This window comes from Lacerta agilis, chromosome 2, assembly GCF_009819535.1.
Source record: "Lacerta agilis isolate rLacAgi1 chromosome 2, rLacAgi1.pri, whole genome shotgun sequence".
Classification (NCBI taxonomy): domain Eukaryota; kingdom Metazoa; phylum Chordata; class Lepidosauria; order Squamata; family Lacertidae; genus Lacerta; species Lacerta agilis.
The window spans coordinates 119,407,021-119,429,152 of NC_046313.1; the positions used below are offsets into that span (position 1 = coordinate 119,407,021).

Below are 22,132 nucleotides of genomic sequence, written 5' to 3' on the forward strand. Positions count from 1 at the left end.
TTGTTGTTGTTGTTGTTGTTGTTGTTGTTGTTGTTGTTGTTATTATTACTGACCGTAGTTCACTTCATGTCTAATATGGTTGCCACATCAACTCACTTCATGTCTAATATGGCCGCCACATCAACTCACTTCCTGTCTAATATGGCTGCCACATCAACTCACTTGCTGTCTAATGTGGCCACCACATCAACTCACTTCCTGTTTAACATGGCTGCCGTTGTTGGAGATTCATTGTAGGAAATCGTTGTAGGAAATCCTAACAGCCACATCAACTCACTTCCTGTCTAATATGGTTGCCGCATCAACTCACTTCCTGTTTAACAAGGCTGCCACATCAACTCACTTCCTGTCTAATATGGCCGCCACATCAACTCACTTCCTGTTTAACATGGCTGCCGTTGTTGGAGATTCATTGTAGGAAATCGTTGTAGGAAATCCTAACAGCCACATCAACTCACTTCCTGTCTAATATGGTTGCCGCATCAACTCACTTCCTGTTTAACAAGGCTGCCACATCAACTCACTTCCTGTCTAATATGGCCGCCACATCAACTCACTTCCTGTTTAACATGGCTGCCGTTGTTGGAGATTCATTGTAGGAAATCGTTGTAGGAAATCCCAAAAGCCACATCAACTCACTTCCTGTCTAATATGGCTGCCTTCCTGTTTAACATGGCTACCAGGGAATGCAAAGAGCATACTTCCTGCTCGAAACTGCCTCCTGTGGGCCCCGAAAGGGGCCTTCATGCCAACATTTCACAGTTTACCCTGTGGGAGGCGGATCTGTGACACTTTGTGGTGCCGACATGACCGGGACAGAAGGGCCACCCTTTTGGGGGATCTCAGGGGCCCTACAGACGCCTGCTCTTTTTCGCAAGGCCCCCAACCCGCTTTCGTTCCTGGGTCATGACCAGGGCTGGGTGAAGGTGCTGGCATGGGGATTGGCATCCAGCATGGTGACTAGGAAAACCCCACCATAATCATGTTCATATTTTCCTCCCCTTGACAGAAACAGTGGCTTCTCAGCGTTCTCTCTTCAGTGGGGACTCCAAGGAGGCTTGAGGACACGGCCACCAGCTACTTCCTGTAAAACATGGCTCCCGTCCTTGTTGGGGGGGCACTGAGCCAAGGGAGGCCTGAGGCCGTGGTGAGGGGCAGGTACTTACAGGCGGGCCATCGGAACCAGGCATCCCTGGAAGACCAGGCTTCCCTGTGGGGCCCTGAAGGAGAAAATCCCATTAGCCCAAGGATGGTCACCCCAACCCTAAAAACCAAACCAACCCTAAAACTCAATCCTAAAGCCCATTCCAACCAACCCAACCCTTAAACCCAACCCAACCCAACTCAACCCTTAAACCCAACCCAACCCTTAAACCCAACCCAACCCTAAAACCCAACCCAACTCAACCCTTAAACCCAACCCAACCCTTAAACCCAACCTAACTCAACCCTTAAACCCAACCTAACTCAACCCTTAAACCCAACCCAACCCTAAAACCCAACCCAACTCAACCCTTAAACCCAACCCAACCCTTAAACCCAACCTAACTCAACCCTTAAACCCAACCTAACTCAACCCTTAACCCCAACCCAACCCTTAAACCCAACCCAACTCAACCCTTAAACCCAACCCAACCCTTAAACCCAACCTAACTCAACCCTTAAACCCAACCCATCCCTTAAACCCAACCCAACTCAACCCTTAAACCCAACCCAACCCTTAAACCCAACCTAACTCAACCCTTAAACCCAACCCAACCCTTAAACCCAACCTAACTCAACCCTTAAACCCAACCCATCCCTTAAACCCAACCCAACTCAACCCTTAAACCCAACCCAACCCTTAAACCCAACCTAACTCAACCCTTAAACCCAACCCAACCCTTAAACCCAACCCAACCCAACCCAACCCTTAAACCCAACCCAACCCTTAAACCCAACCTAACTCAACCCTTAAACCCAACCCATCCCTTAAACCCAACCCAACTCAACCCTTAAACCCAACCCAACCCTTAAACCCAACCTAACTCAACCCTTAAACCCAACCCAACCCTTAAACCCAACCTAACTCAACGCTTAAACCCAACCCAACCCTTAAACCCAACCTAACTCAACCCTTAAACCCAACCCATCCCTTAAACCCAACCCAACTCAACCCTTAAACCCAACCCAACCCTTAAACCCAACCTAACTCAACCCTTAAACCCAACCCATCCCTTAAACCCAACCCAACTCAACCCTTAAACCCAACCCAACCCTTAAACCCAACCTAACTCAACCCTTAAACCCAACCCATCCCTTAAACCCAACCCAACTCAACCCTTAAACCCAACCCAACCCTTAAACCCAACCTAATTCAACGCTTAAACCCAACCCAACCCTTAAACCCAACCCAACTCAACCCTTAACCCCAACCCAACCCTTAAACCCAACCCAACTCAACCCTTAAACCCAACCCAACCCTTAAACCCAACCTAATTCAACCCTTAAACCCAACCCAACCCTTAAACCCAACCTAATTCAACGCTTAAACCCAACCCAACCCTTAAACCCAACCCAACTCAACCCTTAACCCCAACCCAACCCTTAAACCCAACCCAACTCAACCCTTAAACCCAACCCAACCCTTAAACCCAACCTAATTCAACCCTTAAACCCAACCCAACCCTTAAACCCAACCTAACTCAACGCTTAAACCCAACCCAACCCTAAAACCCAACCCAACCTAACTCAACCCTTAAACCCAACCCAACCCTAAAACCCAACCCAACCCTAAAACCCAACCCAACCCTAAAACCCAACCCAACCCTAAAACCCAACCCAACCCTAAAACCCAACTCAACTCAACCCTAAAACCCAACCCTACCCAACCTAACCCAGTCGCCCCCTCCCTGCTTTGGGGTTTGGCGTGGCTGCCCCTCTTGGTCAGCAAGCAGGGGTCCCTCCCAGCTCACCTTCTCCCCATGAGGTCCCATTGCACCTTGAGGTCCCGGCAATCCCTGAGAAGAAGGAGAAAGAGGAGAACGTTGGGTGAAGGGGGTCCTCCCAGCCCACTTCCTGGAGACGCCCTCCTGAGCCCCCCCACCCGAGGACAAAAACGTCCACCCTCCCAGTTCTCTCCGGCGGCCCCTCGAACCCTTCCTCGCTTGGCGCCGTTCCTCTGGGACCAGAAGGTCAGGAGAGCCTGCGGGATCGGGCCCCAGGGGTCTCAATCTGCTCTCACAGGCCTCCTCTAGAGACGTTTCCGGAGCCCCACACCAAACCCGGGAATAATTTCTATTTCCTGAGCAAATTCTCCTAATTTGACGCATTTTTGTCTCCCCTTTTCATCTGAAGCAAAGAGAATCAGTCCGTTCTCAGATAAGCGGGCAAGCTGCAGCTTCGAAGGAGCACTTCTCGGAAGTTGTCCGGTTCTTGAATAAAGAGATAAGCTTGCAAATGTTGCTTCCGTCCACTTTTTGAACCCACAAGACACTCCACAGATGGGGAGTGGATGGAGCCAGTCCCTCTGCCATCTCCCAGTTCCAAAAATCCGTTTAGCGGAGGACACATTAAACAGACAAGAGCAGATCTTAGCCAAAAGGCTGACCCAAACACACTGGAAGGGACCCCAAGGTCATCTAGCCCAACCCCCTGCAACGCAGGAATCTATCTGGCAGCGTTTGGCGTTGGCTTCTCCCAACCTGCGGCCCTGGACTGCCAATTCCCACCATTCCCTACACCCTCTGGGGATGATGGGAATCGTAGCCTGAAACGTCTGGAGGGCACCAGGTTGAGGAAAGGCGACTGGAGCTTCTCCTCAAAGTGATGCATCTGGAGAGGGAATGGGCCTGTGAGCCAGTCCCCAATGGCTGCCGTACGGAACCTCCCCATTCAGGGGCAGTCTATCTCCCCATGCCAGCCGGCCTGCGGACCTCATGCCGTGGGGGTGAGCTTCCTGGAGGGGATCATAGAATCGTAGAGTTGGAAGAGACCCCAAGGGCCATCCAGTCCAACCCCCTACCAAGCAGGAAACACCATCCAAGCATTCCTGACAGATGGCTGTCAAGCCTCCGCTTAAAGACCTCCAAAGAAGGAGACTCCACCACACTCCTTGGCAGCAAATTCCACTGTCGAACAGCTCTCACTGTCAGGAAGTTCTTCCTAATGTTTAGGTGGAATCTTCTTTCTTGTAGTTTGAATCCATTGCCCCGTATCCGCTTCTCTGGAGCAGCAGAAAACAACCTTTCACCCTCCTCTATATGACATCCTTTGATATATTTGAACATGGCTATCATATCACCCCTTAACCTTCTCTTCTCCAGGCTAAACATACCCAGCTCCCTAAGCCGTTCCTCATAAGGCATCGTTTCCAGGCCTTGGACCATTTTTGTTGCCCTCCTCTGGGCACGTTCCAGCTTGTCAGTATCCTTCTTGAACTGTGGTGCCCAGAACTGGACACAGTATTCCAGGTGAGGTCTGACCAGAGCAGAATATAGTGGTACTATTACTTCCCTTGATCTAGATGCTATACTCCTATTGATGCAGCCCAGAATTGCATTGGCTTTTTTAAGCTGCTGCATAAGCAGCTAAAAGCGGGAAGGAGGATGTTGGGGACGGATCCAGCGGGGGTCCTCCGACGTGTTCACTCACCTGCGTCCCTGGTGTCCCCTGCTGGCCAGGGGGTCCGGGCTCCCCTTGAGGTCCCTGGTCGAAAGCAAGAGATCCAGGGTCAGATTGTAGCAGTCCGAAACTGGGGAACATCATGGGGTGGGGGGGGCAGGCACGGGGACCCTCATGGAGCCCCCTTAAAATACAGGAGAGTCAATGGGGGGAGCAGGGGTGGTCAAAAGAGGCTTTGAAGCAGCAATGGGGGGAGAGGAATCCCTTCCGGTTTTAAGCATAAAAAATGGAAAAGGATAAGGCAAGGGACCCCCGGAGGTCATGTAGTCTGACCCGCTGCAATGCAGAAATCACAGCATCTCCGTCTTCCCTGCGGAACAGCTTCAAAAGGGCCGAGAGAGAAATTTACTCATTTGTGACACCCACATCCAGGGCCGTCTTAGGGAGATCGGCCGCCGTGGCGTGGCGATCCCTCCGGCGCCCCCCATGTGCCGCCTCTCCGCCGCCTCCCTCCCGCGCTTGCCGCCCCTCGGGAGTGGGGGTGGGCGAGCGGGGGATGAGGGGCGTGGTGCTGGAGCGGCGCGGGGCTCTGCGCACCCTTCCAGTACTCCCGGGACGGGAGGCGAGGGCGGCTGGCTCGCAGCCAAAACCCGGGACCAGCGCGAGCGCCCGGCTGACATCCCGCCCGTGGGGGCGGGGGCGGGTTGGGGAGGGGGCGCCCGGTATGCCAGCGGGCTCGCGGGGGCGCCCCTGGGGGGGCCGGCGCCCTGGCGTGGTGCGCCACTAGCCCCTATGGATGAGACGGCCCTGCTGACATCCCCAGCCACTTTCCTCCATGGAAGCATACCCTGTGTATTTTTAATGCTATGGGTAGGCAAACTAAGGCCCGGGGTCCGGATCTGGCCCAATCGCCTTCTAAATCTGGCCTACGGACGGTCCGGGAATCAGCGTGTTTTGACATGAGTAGAATGCGTTCTTTTATTTAAAATGCATCTCTGGGTTATTTGTGGGGCAAAGGAATTTGTTCATATTTCCCCCCCAAAAAATATAGTCCGCCCCCCCACAAGGTCTGCGGGACGGTGGACCGGCCCACGGCTGAAAAAGTTTGCTGACCCCTGTTTAATGCTCTATTTATTTCCCAAAATTTATAGACCAATTGACTGTATTAAAAAAAACAACAACCCCAAATTCCTCAAAGCAGATTTCAATAAGGGAAAACTATACAATCAAGAGAAATCTACAACCCTGTTTTACAACATACAGAAAGTTAAAATACTAAAGCAGAGTAAAATTCACATCCACTTTTTTTGTTTTTTAGCATCTATCGGAACAGGGATGTTTTTAGCGGACAGCCTCTAGGGATCAAGAGGCAGGGAGTTCCAAAGTGTAGGTGCCAACACAGCCAAATATTGAATTCTTCACAAATGTGGAAAGTGGCACCTTGTAGTCGATCAAAGTGGTCCAGTGGGGGGGAATGGGGAAAGGGGATCTCGTGGGATCACCCGCTCCCCATCTTGTCCTCACAACAACCTTGGGATGAGAGGCCGTGAGCGGCCTGAGATCACCCGGCGAAGCTCCTCGGCTGAGCGGCGTTTTGAGCCCCGGATTCCCGGGGGAAGTTTGGGACAGCAGCCCACCTGGCACCCACCGCGAGGCACCCCGGGGGCTACTCACCAGGTTCCCCTTGGGCCCGTGGGGTCCATCCATGCCACGCACACCCTGTCGGGAAAACAGGCAGAGACGCAAGAGGCGGTTAGCGGTGGGGGGCGGGCTGGGGGTGCAGCTCAGTGGGGCGGGGAAACCCCCTCCCCAGCACTTACCGGAGGGCCCGGGATTCCTGGGGGTCCTTTGGGGCCAAGAAGACCTCGGGGTCCCTGAAGAAAAGGAGAGAGAAAAGGTCAGGGGGCTGGGTCGTAGAAGGGACCCCTAGAGTCATCTAGCCCAACCCTCTGCAAGGCAGGAATCCTGCTGCATCACACGGCTGGCCCATGTTTTTAATGCTCAGCGTTTAATTGTGTTTTTATGTCTGTTGGAAGCCGCCCAGAGTGACTGGGACAACGCAGTCAGACGAGCCGGGTGCAGAAATTCAGAAATTGGATTCAGAAATTGCAACAATCATCATCATCATCATCATATTTTAATAATCATCATCATAATACAGTCCACTGCACGGCGTCAAAACACAGTCGCTACGGACCACCTTGATGTAACGTCCAGAAATCTGACAATGCTTGAAATTATATTTATTTATTTTAAGGGTGGGTGGGGCTTCCGGGGAAGTGGGAGGGGCTTACGGCCTCGTTGGCAGGCAGCCGGTGTGGCTACGATCCGGCTGCCGGGAGGACTGTGCCACTTCAGAGGTGAGGGCCCACCACCTTAGGGGCGAGAGAGGTCCCCACCTTCCCTGCCCCCTCATCACCCTCGTCCGTCGCTTGGGAGGACGAGACCCCCGCCGTTAGGATGCGGCAATAGGGGCCCCGGACTTGGCCAGACCCCAAGATCCCTTCGCGAAAACGGGAGCGTACGCACCGGTTCTCCAGGAAGCCCGCGTTGGCCGACCTCTCCGTCGTCTCCCTGCACCGGGGGGGGGGGGGAAGGAGAGAGAGTCACAAAGGATCATTTCAGGGAACAACAGCGTCTGTGTGCATGCGCAGAATTCATCTCAGGGAATGCTGCCTCCCCCCAAAAAAAGCACCCCTGTGTATGTGCGAAGGCTCTCAAGCCCCCTGCCAGTGCTTGCGTCAGAGAATCTCAACTCAACTGTTTTTTGAATGGGCAGGTTGCTAGTCCTCAAGGTTGAAAAAGAAAGCACCTTAGAGACCAACTAAGTTTGTTCTTAGTATGAGCTTTCGTGTGCATGCACAATTCTTCAGATCATCTTGGAACATAGAAAGAGTGTATCCTTGACAATCTGAGAATGTTGTTGTTGTTGTTCAGTCGTTCAGTCGTGTCCGACTCTTCGTGACCCCATGGACCAGAGCACGCCAGGCACGCCTATCCTTCACTGCCTCTCGCAGTTTGGCCAAACTCATGTTAGTAGCTTCGAGAACACTGTCCAACCATCTCATCCTCTGTTGTCCCCTTCTCCTTGTGCCCTCCATCTTTCCCAACATCAGGGTCTTTTCCAGGGAGTCTTCTCTTCTCATGAGGTGGCCAAAGTACTGGAGCCTCAACTTCAGGATCTGTCCTTCCAGTGAGCACTCAGGGCTGATTTCTTTAAGGATGGATAGGTTTGATCTTCTTGCAGTCCATGGGACTCTCAAGAGTCTCCTCCAGCACCAGAATTCAAAAGCATCAATTCTTCGGCGATCAGCCTTCTTGATGGTCCAGCTCTCACTTCCGTACATTACTACTGGGAAAACCATAGCTTTAACTATACGGACCTTTGTCGGCAAGGTGATGTCTCTGCTTTTTATGATGCTGTCTAGGTTTGTATTTACTTGGACTTTGTCATTTTAACCCAGGTACAAGTGGACTCATTCTGGTTTTCTTTCTCACCTGTTGTTCTTTGCCTGGCATTATAAGTGCTCTCCCTGTTTTATATACAGGTGAAATTAGAAAAATTAGAATATCGTGGAAAGGTTCATTTCTTTCAGGAATTCAAATTAAAAGCTGAAACTAATATATGAGATAGACTCATGACATGCAAAGAGAGATATGTCAAGCCTTTGCTTGTTATAATTGTGATGATTATGGCGTACAGCTGATGAAAACCCCAAATTAACAATTTCAACTTTGGGGTTTTCATCAGCTGCATGCCGTAATCATCACAATTATAACAAACAAAGGCTGGGCATATCTTGCTTTGCATGTCATGAGTCCATCTCATATATTAAACTCCAGTAGCTGATGAAAACAATTGCTTACATAAATGGACTTTTAAACGATATTCTAATTTTTTGAGTTTCACCTGTACATTATAAAAAAGATCCGGATGCTGGATCTGGCCCAAAGGGGCCTGTCTAACTCAGCATCTTCTCCTAACAGAAACTGACCAGATCCATGTGGGAAACCGGCAATCAGGATTCGAACCCAAGAGCCCTCTCCCCTCCTGTGGTTCCCAGCAGCTGAGATTCAGAAGCCTCGCTTCCTCCAGCCATGAACAGCCCTTTCCCCCTCCGGGAATTTCTCTAATCCCCTTGTAAAGCCATCCAACTTGGCGGCCATCATGGGGCAGGGAGTTCCATAGGTTAGCGATGAACTGCGTGAATTTTAAAATCCGCCCTGAACCTTCTGCTTCCCTGGATGTCCGCCGGTTCGAGTGTTAGGAGAGAGGGAAAAGAAATTCCTCCTTTCCACGCATAATTTCACAAATTTCTACCATGCCTCCTCCTCTTCCGGGCTTAGAATCATAGAATCCTAGAGTTGGAAGAGACCCCAAGGGCCATCCAGTCCAACCCCCTGCCAAGCAGGAAACACCATCAAAGCATTCCTGACAGATGGCTGTCAAGCCTCCGCTTCAAGACCTCCAAAGAAGGAGACTCCACCACACACCTTGGCAGAAAATTCCACTGCCAAACAGCTCTCACTGTCAGGAAGTTCTTCCTAATGTTTAGGTGGAATCTTCTTTCTTGTAGTTTGAATCCCTTGCCCCGTGTCCGCTTCTCTGGAGCAGCAGAAAACAACCTTTCTCCCTCCTCCATATGACATCCTTTGATATATTTGAACATGGCTATCATATCACCCCTTAACCTTCTCTTCTCCAGGCTAAACATACCCAGCTCCCTAAGCCGTTCCTCATAAGGCATCGTTTCCAGGCCTTGGACCATTTTGGTTGCCCTCCTCTGGACACGTTCCAGCTTGTCAGTATCCTTCTTGAACTGTGGTGCCCAGAACTGGACACAGTATTCCAGGTGAGGTCTGACCAGAGCAGAATACAGTGGTACTATTACTTCCCTTGATCTAGACGCTATACTCCTATTAATGCAGCCCAGAATTGCATTGGCTTTTTTAGCTGCTGCATCACACTGTTGACTCATGTCAAGTTTGTGGTCTACCAAGACTCCTAGATCCTTTTCACATGTACTGCTCTCAAGCCAGGTGTCACCCATCCTGTATTGGTGCCTTTCATTTTTTTTGCCCAAGTGTAGTACTTGACATTTCTCCCTGTTAAAATTCATCTTGTTTGCTTTGGCCCAGTTGTCTAATCTGTTAAGGTCATTTTGAAGTGTGATCCTGTCCTCTGGGGTATTAGCCACCCCTCCCAATTTGGTGTCACCTGCAAACTTGATCAGGATGCCCTCAAGCCCATCATCCAAGTCATTGATGAAGATGTTGAATAAGACTGGGCCCAAGACAGAACCCTGTGGCACCCCACTAGTCACTTCTCTCCAGGATGAAGAGGAGCCATTCATCCTGGAGAGAATGAATGGAGGCTTTTCCTCCAAGACGAGAAGTCCCAAACAGGGGTCTCACTCTGCCCCCTCAAACGTTTCTGCTTTTTTCTACGCCCCCTTGACGGATGGACCTCTGTCAAACCCCGCTGCGTACCCCCTGCACCCCAAATCCCCCTCTCTTCCCACCCGCGGCCGGTACTCACCCTCTCGCCATCTTCCCCGGGGGGACCAGGAACACCCTGAGATCCGGAGTCACCCTAGTGTGGGGTGAGAGAGGGAGAGAGAGAGAGAGATCCTGATCAGAAGAGACACAGAAGAGCAGGCCCCCTGCACGGAGCCCCCGATTTAAGCTGGCCCCGCCTCCTTCACCCAAGGGACTCTGGGAACCGTAGTTTTCCAATGGGGCAAGGAAACCGGAGCTCCTTTGCGCTCCATCTGGGCCTCCAGAGGGGTGAGATGCAGAGGTTCAACAGGTGCATTCAGTGAGAGGGTGGGAGGATTCACCTGTTGAACTTCTGCCTGCCAGGGAGCGGTCAGAAAGTACCAAGGAAAGCCTAAATAATTTATTATTATTATTATTATTATTATTATTATTATTATTATTATTATTATTAGCCCTGTGGCAGCAGGATCACGCCCAAGCAGGGAGGGTGCATCTAGTCTAGGATCTTGTCCTCACAGTGGTCAACCAGGTGCCTATTATGGGATGCAGCAAATCTCCCCACCTGCGATTCCCAGCCATGATATCCAGAGGCATTTGGAAGGAAAACATAGCCATTGTGTATAGTAGCCATTATTTTTTTAAAAAAAAATAATAATAATCCAATGAATAATAAGCTGGGAACCAAAAGTTAATTGTTTGTTTTATTTTTATTTTTTCAAAAACAAGTTGAATTACCGGTAATTTAAATTAATGTCCCTAGGCATGCGGGAAGAAATTTGATTTTGTTTACAATTTAATGGGAAGCTGCCTAATTTGCACTCCTCGGAACGACGCCCAAACCAAAACGGAATTACTCCTTCGAAATTTGCACTTTCCCGAAATCCTCGATGCGACTCTCTACCCAGATGATATATGCAAAAACGCACATACCAGAGGGTATAAGAATGTTTTTTTTTTTAAAAAAAAGGCACCTGTTAGCGAAATATAACACACACCGACGTGTTACACTAGAAAATATTATTCAAAAAATGAATTAGCTTATGTAGTGTTTTTATTTTTAAAAAATCAAGGCAGTTTACGGCAATGAAAACATAAAACTGTCTAACACCAGCCTTAAAATTACCCCCTCTGGAAGGAGGATTCTGTGTATTATCAAATGCCTGCACAGAACTGGCGGAATCGAAAAGTTTTTAGCAGGAGTTTAAGAGTTGGCACGGAGGGCTCTTGCTGAATCTCCAGTGGCAGGGAGTTCCACAGGACTCCCTTGGAGCAAAGCCAATGCAGATGCAAAAAGGGGTATTCCGAGAGTTAGAATCGCAGCATGGTGGTGTTGCAAGGGACCCCCAGCGGTCATCGAGCCCACCCTCCCGCAGCGCTTTGGACAGAGGTGAGCAATTCTGGGGGGGGGGATGTCTGCCAACCCACGACTCACAGGCCCCCCCCCATTTCACTTACCCGGTGTCCTTTCTCCCCCGGAAGGCCTGGAAGCCCATCAAACCCGCGGTCGCCCTGAGAAGAGAGAGAAGAGAAAGGTTCCTGGCAGGGTGACCCCCTGTCTCCCAATGTCGGGATGGCAAATCCCGAGGGGAGGGCGCTAGTCCTCATGAAACCACATTCCGTACAACTTCCCAAAGGCCCTTTGTGCAGAATGGAAGAACTGTTGGGTCGGAAGGGACCCCTCACGGTCATCTAGACCAACCCCCTGCAACGCCCAGAGGGGTCGCCTTACCTTGGTGCCCGTTTCCCCAGGCATCCCCCGGGCGCCGTCCGCTCCTGCACGACCCTGTGGGATGGAGAGAGGGAGAGGGGCAGGTTGACGGAGGGAGATGAACCTCACAGGCCCCCCTTACAAAGCGGCCCACGGAGCCCGGCACCCTGGCCTCACAGCAGCCAAAGAACCCAAAGAATCCAGGTAGACTTCCTCTGGTGCTGGAGGCTCCATCAGAACACGAGAAGGCCGAGGGCTCGGCTAATTTCATTGTGCACAGGTTGTACATTCACAATAAAGGTAGTATTATTATTATTAGTCGAGAATCCTGTTCTCACAGCGGCCGACCAGATTTCCTGTGCGAAACCGGCAAGCAGGATTCGAAACCAGGAGCCCTCTTCCCTCCTGCGGTTTTCCCAGAAACTGGCATTCAGAGGCATTCGACTGCCTCCGACTGCGATGGCAGAGCCCAGCCAGGCCGGCTTGGTCCTTCATTAATTTGCCTAATCCTCTTTTAAAAATATCCATGTTGGTGGCTGTCTTGTGGCAGAGAGTTCCACAGTTTTCACTCCAAGTCCTTCCTTTTAACCCGCCCCCCCAAAATCCTCCGAAACGTCACCCCCTCAAACGCTCATCCCACCTAACTTTCAAGCAAATCACTGCTGTTATTTATCGACTTTTATCGACTTATTTGCTGTTACTGACTTTTATTCCGTGACCTTCCAGGGCTCCCGGGACCGTGGGATCGCCGAGCGGGAACGGGACCCCGAGGCTCATCTAGCCCAACCCACCACAACGCGGGGGTCGCAGGCGAGGCTAAAGACGGCAACTTGCCTCCATCGGTTTTTTTTAAAAATTAAAAATAAACACCAGGAACAGAAACTTACTCGGCGGCCGGGCTTCCCTGGGGGTCCGGTCAGCCCCTGCGGACCCCGAGGACCCTAAGTGGAGAAAGAGAGAGTCGTATTAGGGTGCCCCATCTTGTCCCCCGAACATTTGGGGGGGGGAGGAGAGAGGAAACCTTCGGACTTCATGAAAGAGGGGTGGGGAATTGGGTAGGTGTCCTGCCCCCCAGCCTCTGTTGCATTTGAGGTTTGTAGCAGCCACTAGATTTTTTTGGGGGGTGGCAGGAATTTGAGAGGCTTGGGGGGGCAGCAGCCAAATGTGTATATCTGAGGCTGTCCCTGGAAAATATGGACACTCGGAGAGTCCGATATCCCTTGTTGCAAGGACGCGGCTTGGACTCGGTAACGAATACGTAAAAGTCCAGCTCAGCTGCAGGTCCTCCGGGTGTACGTGAGCCATCGAATCGTAGCGTCGGAAGGGACCCCCAACAGTCATCTAGTCCAGCCCCCCTGCAATGCAGGAATCTCAGCTCAAGCATCCCTGACAGATGGCCATCCAACCTCTGCTTCGAAACCTCCAAGGAAGGAGAGTCCGATAAAACACAGCTTACCGTATTTTTCGCTTCATAGGGCGCACCTCGTTTTTAGAGGAGGAAACTAGAAAAAAAAATATTTTTCTGGTTTTCCTCCTCTAAAAGCCCTGTTTTTTTTTAGGATCAGCTAAAAGTTTTGCAGCTTTTTTGCAAAGGGAAAAGCCCTGTTTTTTTGAGGATCAGCTAAAACCTTTGCAGCTTTTTTGCAAAGGGAAAAGCCCTGGTTTTTTGAGGATCAGCTAAAAGTTTTGCAGCTTTTTTTGCACAGGGAAAAGCCCCGGTTTTTTGAGGATCAGCTAAAAGTTTTGCAGCTTTTTTGCAAAGGGAAAAGCCCTGGGTTTTTTGAGGATCAGCTAAAAGTTTTGCTGCTTTTTTGAAAGGGAAAAGCCCTGTTTTTTTGAGGATCAGCTAAAAGTTTTGCAGCTTGTTTGCAAAGGGGGAAAAGCAAAGCTCCTTTTGCAAAGGGGGAAAGCAAAGAGGAAAAGCTCCGTTTTCATGGGGTTCAACTCACATTTCTGCAGCTTCTAAAGAAAAGGGAGCCCTTTCTACAGTTTCCAGACAGATAATCTAATCAGCCAGTCCCATGTCGCTGGGGAAACAAACAACCTCCCTCTGCAGCACATTCAACAATGAAGGACAGGGCTGAAAGAGAGCCGGGACTCTTATCTCTCTCCTGATCTCTTGCTGATCAGCTGCTGAGCGGGATCCTTTAAACACCCCTTTTTCTCTTTCTAAAATAAAAAGCACGATCCTCTTTTGGCCCCTGGGCAATTCAGCTCCAGGGACCACCATTCGCTCCATAAGACGCACAGATATTTCCCCTTGCTTTTCAGGAGGAAAAAAGTGTGTCTTATGGAGTGAAAAATACGGTACATCGTACTTGTGAGTTCGGCTTATTTTTTCAGTTGTTTTCTAAATGGTTTTGCAATTGTTTTACTGACGATTTCCTAGCTCACTCGTACGATTCACGCTGAGCTTGCGATGTTCCGGTTATGTCTTGTTTATCAGCCGCTTCGGGATTCGTTTGAACAGAAGGTCAGACGACGCAGTTGTGCTAAAGGGGGATTTGGGGGGCGCAGGGGGAGAGGAGAGGCTGGGGCGATGGCAGGGGGGCTCCCATCTCAGCTTACCTGGGGACCAAAGTCTCCGTGTTCTCCCTTTACGCCGTTGCTGCCAGGTTGGCCCTGGAAGACAGAGGAAAGACATTCTTAGCTCTGAAGGGCTGCGCATCTCATCTGGCTCGGTACGGCGATTATTTATCCTTGTGGGGTGCCCTTGGGAAGATAAAGCAACTAACAAATTCAAATTGGTTCATTCACTGTGTTTGTATCCCACCTTTTCCTCCAAAGAGCTCAAGGTGGCGAATTCTGCGTCAGAGGTTTCCAAACTGTGTGTCTTGACACACTAGTGTTTCGGCTGCAGTGTGTCGGTGAGTCTGTCGAATGCTCCCCAAGCTCCGGTTTGCTAGTAAAACGGAATTACTGTGTCGCAAAATGATGCAAAGCTGAATTACTGTGTCGCGAAATGATGCAGAACTGAATTACTGTGTCATGAAATGATGCAAAGCTGAATTATTGTGTTGCGAAATGATGCAAAGTTGAATTACTGTGTCGCAAAATGATGCAAAATTGAATTACTGTGTCACGAAATGATGCAAAACTGAATTACTGTGTCATGAAATGATGCAAAACTGAATTACTGTGTCATGAAATGATGCAAAACTGAATTACTGTGTTGCAAAATGAAGCAAAACCGAATTACTGTGTCGTGAAATGATGCAAAACTGAATTACTGTGTCGCGAAATGATGCAAAACTGAATTACTGTGTCGTGAAATGATGCAAAACTGAATTACTGTGTCATGAAATGCTGCAAAACCGAATTACCGTGTCATGAAACGATGCAAAACCAAATTACTGTGTCGCGAAATGATGCAAAACTGAATTACTGTGTCGCGAAATGATGAATGTTCACCAACGTGAAGTTTGGAAAGCTCTGCTCTATGTAGCCCATCGTCTGGTAACTTGCAGACAGGAGTATAGAACCCTAGGATTGCAGACTTTGAAGGGACCCCCAAGGGTCATCTATCTCAACCTCCCCTCCAAAGCAGGAATCTCAACTAGAGATTCCGTGACAGATGGCTGTCCAACCTCTGCTTAAAAGCCTCCAAGGAAGGAGAGTCCGCAACCTCCTTTCCACTGTCACACAGCTCTTCCTGTCAGAAAGTTCTTCCTGATATTTAGTTGGAATCTCCTTTCTTGTAACAGGAAGCCATGGGTTCGAGTCCTACCCTCTGCAGCAAGAGAAAACAAGCACGCTCCCTTTTCCATGTGACAGACAGCCCTTGAGATATTTGAAGATGGCTCTTCTATCTCCTCTCAGTCTCCTCTTTTCCAGGCGAAACATACCCAGCTCCTTCAACCGTTCCTCATCAGGCTCGGTTTCCAGACCCTGGATCATCTTGGTCGCCCTCCTCTGCACACCTTCCAGCTTGTCGACATCCTTCTTAAATTATGGTGCCCAGAACTTGGACACAGTATTCCAGGTTTGCTCCAAAAAAAGGCAGAATAGAGTGGGACTATGACTTCCCACTATGACTATGCAGAACTTATATGCAGAATTCATCATGCGAAAGGCTGGACTGGATGAATCCCAAACCGGAATTAAGATTGCCGGAAAAAATATCAACAACCTCAGATACGCTGATGATACAACCTTGATGGCAGAAAGTGAGGAGGAATTAAAGAACCTTTTAATGAGGGTGAAAGAGAAGAGCGCAAAATATGGTATCAAAAAAACTAGGATCATGGCCACTGGTCCCATCACCTCCTGGCAAATAGAAGGGGAAGAAATGGAGGCAGTGAGAGATTTCACTTTCTTGGGTTCCATGATCACTGCAGATGGTGACAGCAGTCACGAAGTTAGAAGACGCCTGCTTCTTGGGAGAAAAGCAATGACAAACCTAGACAGCATCTTAAAAAGCAAAGACATCACCTTGCCGACAAAAGTCCGTATAGTTAAAGCTATGGTTTTCCCAGTCGTAATGTACGGAAGTGAGAGCTGGACCATCAAGAAGGCTGATCGCCGAAGAATTGATGCTTTTGAATTCTGGTGCTGGAGGAGACTCTTGAGAGTCCCGTGGACTGCAAGAAGATCAAACCTATCCATTCTTAAAGAAATCAGCCCTGAGTGCTCACTAGAAGGACAGATCCTGAAGTTGAGGCTCCAGTACTTTGGCCACCTCATGAGAAGAGAAGACTCCCTGGAAAAGACCCTGATGGTGGGAAAGATGGAGGGCACAAGGAGAAGGGGACGGCAGAGGATGAGATGGTTGGACAGTGTTCTTGAAGCTACTAACATGAGTTTGGCCAAACTGCGGGAGGCAGTGAAGGATAGGCGTGCCTGGCGTGCTCTGGTCCATGGGGTCACGAAGAGTCGGACACGACTGAACGACTGAACAACAAATGACTTCCCTTGATCTGGACACTAGACCTCTGTTGATGCAGCCCAGAATAGCATTAGCTGTTGTCTCAGCTACTGCAATCCACTCCGTCTGGGACTGCCCTTGAAGACGACTCGAAAACTTCACTCGCTCCCTTTAGATCTCACCAAAAAAAAACCATTTCAAAAACAGACGCCCGGGTCGCCAGCTTCATTTCCAGGCCCCAATTCACGGTGCTGAATTGCTTTTTGCTCCGACTGCATTGCCGCCACACCCATTGCTCTTCCTCACAACGGACGGAGGGGGGATTCGAACTCTGGTTCCTTCCAGCTCTTCGTCCAAAACTCAACCACCGCAGCGCCATTGGATTCCGCATTTATTGAGCCGTCGTCCTGGGAAGGTGGGTGACGGCGGCTCTTTGGTGAGCTTCCAAAGGCACCCAAGTCCTTCTACTCCGAGACCCAGGAAACAAACCCAAACCCACACACACACACACACACACACCAAGCAAAATACTCACCAGGGGTCCAGGGCGACCCGTGTAGCCCATGGGTCCTGGGGGGCCACGCAAGGCCAGCTGCGGAGGAAAGAAATGGGGAGGGAGGAGAGGTTCAGTTGTTCGTAGCAGGCCATCGCTGGAAGAGCGTTTGGACACGAGTGCTCCTGGGAGGAGCAGGGAAAGAGCCTCGCCGGATCAGGCCAGGGCCCCCTCTCATCCAGCATCCTGTATTCTCACAGTGGCCCAATGCCCCTAAGAAACTAGGGATCCAGATAGACTGCCTCTGGGCCTGGAGGCACCGCAGAAACACAAGAAAGGGCCTTCTCACCTAGGCCAGCATCCTGTGCTCACAGAGGTCAACCAGATGCCCTAGTGTGAAACCGGCAGGCAGGATTTGAGCCCTCTCCTCCTCTCTGACCCTAACCCTCTTTTAAAGCCATTCAGGATGGTGACCCCATCCCTGACTCTGGTGGGAAGGAGTTCCACAGTTGAACTCTGCAAAGAAGGACTTCCTTTCCTCTCTCTTTCCTTCTCTCTCTCTCTCTCTCTGTATCTTTATTTCTTTCTCTCTTTGTATCTTTCTTTCTCTGTCTGTATTTCTCTCTGTGTGTTTTTCTTTCCTCTCTCTCTCTCTTCGTATTTTTCTTTGTATTTCTCTCTTTGTATATTTCTTTCTCTGTATTTCTGTATATTTTTCTTTCTTTCTCTTTGTATTTCTCTCTGTGTGTGTATTTCTCTCTCTGTATCTTTCTGTCTTTCTATTTCTCTTTCTTTTTGTGTTTTTCTTTCCTTCTCTTTCTCTCTCTGTATTTTCCTTTCTCTGTCTGTATTTCTCTCTCTCTCTCTCTTTCCTTCTCTCTCTCTCTCTGTATCTTTATTTCTTTCTCTCTCTGTATCTTTTCTCTATGCCAGGCATATTGTATTTTATAAACTTCTGCCCTGTGGGTTCTTCCTCGTTTTTTCCCCTCTAAACTGAGGCGTCCCAAAGACTGCCGCCTCCCCACAGGGTCCCTCATTGCACCCCCAAAAAACAGCCCCTCTTTCGGGGTCCTGGAAGAGCAATGGGAGGTCGGACAAGGACACACCCTGAGAAATCTGGGTGGGACACCAGGGAGGGAAGACCACCTTTCCCTGGACTTTAATAGGGGAAGTTAACAGTGTGTGTGTGGGGGGGTCTTCATCTCCATCTTCATCCCCCCCCCTGAAACCGGACTCACCCTGGCTTGCTGCAAGATGGCCTGGGCCTGGGCTTCCTGGGCCGCCACGACCGGCCCTTTGCCGCCTCCGCTGCTCCCAAATCGAAACTGAGGGAGGGAAGAGGCAGATTTGAGGTCCCACCAAGAGGCACCCAAACACCCCCACATCCACACATTAGCTCCCCCAACCCCAGTTGAAAGGAGATTTCTTAGGGGAGAGCCATCCGTATGCAGAATTGGGCTGTGCACAGCTCTGATTGGCTAGCGCTCGTAACGTCAACAACCCCTCACCCCACAATCCCTGAAGAAACTGGCTACGCAAGGCACTGATTGGCCGCTCAGAGCATCATTGAGAACTACCCCGCATTAATCGCTGAAGATCCTAGATGCCAACCCCTGGCTTAGTTAGGACCTTGAGACCGGCCGGCCTCTCATAGAATCCTAGAGTTGGAAGAGACCCCAAGGGCCATCCAGTCCAACCCCCTGCCAAGCAGGAAACACCATCCAAGCATTCCTGACAGATGGCTGTCAAGCCTCCGCTTAAAGACCTCCAAAGAAGGAGACTCCACCACACTCCTTGGCAGCAAATCCCACTGCCGAACAGCTGTTACTGTCAGGAAGTTCTTCCTAATGTTTAGGTGGAATCTTCTTTCTTGTAGTTTGAATCCATTGCTCTGTGTCCGCTTCTCTGGAGCAGCAGAAAACAACCTTTCTCCCTCCTCTAGATGACATCCTTTGATATATTTGAACATGGCTCTCATATCACCCCTTAACCTTCTCTTCTCCAGGCTAAACATACCCAGCTCCCTAAGCCGTTCCTCCTAAGGCATCGTTTCCAGGCCTTGGACCATTTTGGTTGCCCTCTTCTGGACACGTTCCAGCTTGTCAGTATCCTTCTTGAACTGTGGTGCCCAGAACTGGACACAGTATTCCAGGTGAGGTCTGACCAGAGCGGAATACAGTGGTACTATTACTTCCCTTGATCTAGATGCTATACTCCTATTGATGCAGCCCAGAATTGCATTGGCTTTTTTAGCTGCTGCATCACACTGTTGACTCATGTCAAGTTTATGGTCTACCAAGACTCCTAGATCCTTTTCACATGTACTGCTCTCAAGCCAGGTGTCACCCATCCTGTATTTGTGCCTTTCAATTTTTTTTTGCCCAAGTGTAGTACTTTACATTTATCCCTGTTAAAATTCATCTTGTTTGCTTTGGCCCAGTTCTCTAATCTGTTAAGGTCATTTTGAAGTGTGATCCTCTCCTCTGGGGTATTAGCCACCCCTCCCAATTTGATACCGGCCGGCCTCTCTCTGCCATTCCGACTCACCGGAAGCATCATGGAAGTGCCAGGGGGTCCGGGGGATCCATCCGAGCCAGGGATGCCGGGGCGTCCTGGGGGGCCCTGTTGGGGAGAAGGAGGGAGAGCAGAGTTGGGGCGGGAAGGAGCGGCTCGCACGTTTGCACATGTGTGCGAACGACGAAGCGCACTGTCGACAATCGGCCAGGGGATCGCGGAGACCCAAGCCCAGTTTAACCAGTCCAACCTAGTCCAGCATCCTCTTCTCCCATGCGCTAACCAGGGGCCTCTTCAACAGGTCCGGCTGCCTCGATCTGGGCTCGGGCGTGAGCAAAGAGCGCTGTGTGTGTCTGACCCTTGCCGATTGCTGAGATGCAAGCACACAGCGGAGGGGACGTGGGTCCCTTGCCCCGAAGAGCACCTCACTCCCCGTTGCATTAAAGCCCTAAACGGCCTCAAAGGCCCAGTATACCTGAAGGAGCGTCTCCACCCCCATCGTTCAGCCCGGACACTGAGATCCAGCTCCGAGGGCCTTCTGGTGGTTCCCTCCATCAGAGAAGTGAGGTTACAGGGAACCGGGCAGAGGGCCTTCTCGGTGGTGGCGCCCGCCCTGTGGAATACCCTCCCACCAGATGTCAAGGAAAGAAACAACTATCTGACTTTTAGAAGACATCTAAAGGCAGCCCTGTTTAGGGAAGTTTTTAACGTTTGATATTTTAAAGGTAAAGGTATAGGGTCCCTTGACCATTAGGTCCAGTCGCGGACGACTCTGGGGTTGCGGTGCTTATCTCCCGAGGGAGCCGGCGTACAGCTTCCGGGTCATGTGGCCAGCATGACTAAGCCACTTCTAGCAAACCAGAGCAGTGCACGGAAACGCTGTTTACCTTCCCGTCGGAGCGGTACCTATTTATCTACTTGCACTTTTGACGTGCTTTCGAACTGCTATACAGTGGTACCTCGGGTTAAGAACTTAATTCGTTCCAGAGGTCCATTCTTCATTCCAGAGGTCCATTCTGGGTTAGTGGAGTCTGTAACCTGAAGTGTCTGTAACCTGAGGTACCACTGTACTGCGTTTTTAATATCCTGTAGGAAGTCGCCCAGAGTGGCTGGGGAAACCCAGCCAGATGGGCAGGGTATAAATAATAATAATAATAATAATAATAATAATAATAATAATAATAATAATTTGCAGACGCCCTTCCCCAAAGGAAATCCGTAAAGGAGAACGATGCGTCCTTCAGGGTACCAAACAACAGGAGCCAGCCGGCAGTGCATCACCCCAGCTAGTTGGGAGTGAGCTCCTTATCAGCAAAAACGGGGGTGCCTGGCCCAATGAGAAGAGCGGCTCAGTCAGCTCCTGCCCCATGGATCAGTTGCTGAGACCGAAGGTCCCCACCTCCCCACAGCCGTCTATGTCTCCCCTCTCTAGGGATTCCCCCAAGCAAACAGAGACGTGACCCTCATGTCTGCCTCTGCTCTTCCCACTCTGTGCCTCTTCTGGTCCTGGGAAACCAGAGGGAGATTGTTGCAGCAGAAGGGGGAGACACCCCCCCCCGTGCCTCTTCCCCAGCCTGACTCCTCTCTGCCTCTTGGCCTCCCTTCCTCTCCAGCGTCAGCTTCTGCCTCCGAGTCTGGACTTCTCTCTGACACAGACTCCCCCAGCTCACTAAGCCCTGTCATAGAATCATAGAATCCTGGAATTGGAAGAGACCCCAAGGGCCATCCAGTCCAACCCCCTGCCAAGCAAGGCCAAGCATGTCAAGTTTGTGATCTACCAAGACTCCTAGATCCTTTTCACATGTACTGCTCTCAAGCCAGCTTCTGCCTCTGAGTCTGGACTTCTCTCTGCCACAGACTCCCCCAGCTCACTAAGCCCTGTCGCCTCTTCAGCTTCCGACACAGCTTTCTCCCTCCGACGGCTCATCATTGTCCCACCCCAGATATCTGGGCTCTGAGCCTTCTTCCCTTTGGGGTGCCCCAGCTAGTTCCTCCCAGCCTCCCCTCTGCATACAACCAATCTGTGACGCTGACGTTTGCCTCGTGCCCCTTAACTCTCCCCTCTCCTTCTCCAGGTCGCAGCCTTACCCTCTCCCCGGAATCGCCGGGGGGTCCTGGGGGTCCCGTGGTCCCTGGTGGTCCGCTGATACCCTGTGGGGAAGGAGGAAAAGAAGACCGTGACCCTTGCCCACCAGACAGCGGGCACGAGATGGCATGGAGGCCTCGTTCGCCCCCTTAATACCCCCCCCCGCCCCCCACCCCGGGGTTTTGCACGCCTCTCCCCAGCTCTTACCGGAGCTCCTTCGGGGCCAGGGGGACCTTCCACCAGCATCCCCTGCAGAGGGAGAAGGAGGCACAAACACAGAGACGCAAAAATAAAAAAAGGAGTTAGGAAGCAGCCGCAGACCTGCCTTGGCAGAGGGACAGGCCCCGTCCCTCTGCTCTCGCCCGT

At 50.7% G+C, this 22,132-nt stretch overlaps 1 protein-coding gene across 1 annotated transcript in view; it reads right to left on the reverse strand.

The window, feature by feature from the left end:
- Positions 1–22,132, reverse strand: part of COL11A2 (collagen type XI alpha 2 chain) — a 105,757-nt gene that overhangs the window by 43,816 nt on the left and 39,809 nt on the right. The window contains exons 10-25 of the mRNA XM_033141780.1: positions 21,974–22,015; positions 21,769–21,831; positions 19,714–19,788; positions 18,405–18,491; positions 17,209–17,265; positions 14,378–14,431; positions 12,697–12,750; positions 11,831–11,884; positions 11,557–11,610; positions 10,142–10,195; positions 7,132–7,176; positions 6,423–6,476; positions 6,277–6,321; positions 4,633–4,686; positions 2,955–2,999; positions 1,167–1,220 (exon numbers count right to left, since the gene is read on the reverse strand). Of these exons, the coding sequence (XP_032997671.1) occupies positions 1,167–1,220; positions 2,955–2,999; positions 4,633–4,686; positions 6,277–6,321; positions 6,423–6,476; positions 7,132–7,176; positions 10,142–10,195; positions 11,557–11,610; positions 11,831–11,884; positions 12,697–12,750; positions 14,378–14,431; positions 17,209–17,265; positions 18,405–18,491; positions 19,714–19,788; positions 21,769–21,831; positions 21,974–22,015 (891 nt within the window). The remainder of the gene's footprint in view (positions 1–1,166; positions 1,221–2,954; positions 3,000–4,632; positions 4,687–6,276; positions 6,322–6,422; positions 6,477–7,131; positions 7,177–10,141; positions 10,196–11,556; positions 11,611–11,830; positions 11,885–12,696; positions 12,751–14,377; positions 14,432–17,208; positions 17,266–18,404; positions 18,492–19,713; positions 19,789–21,768; positions 21,832–21,973; positions 22,016–22,132) is intronic.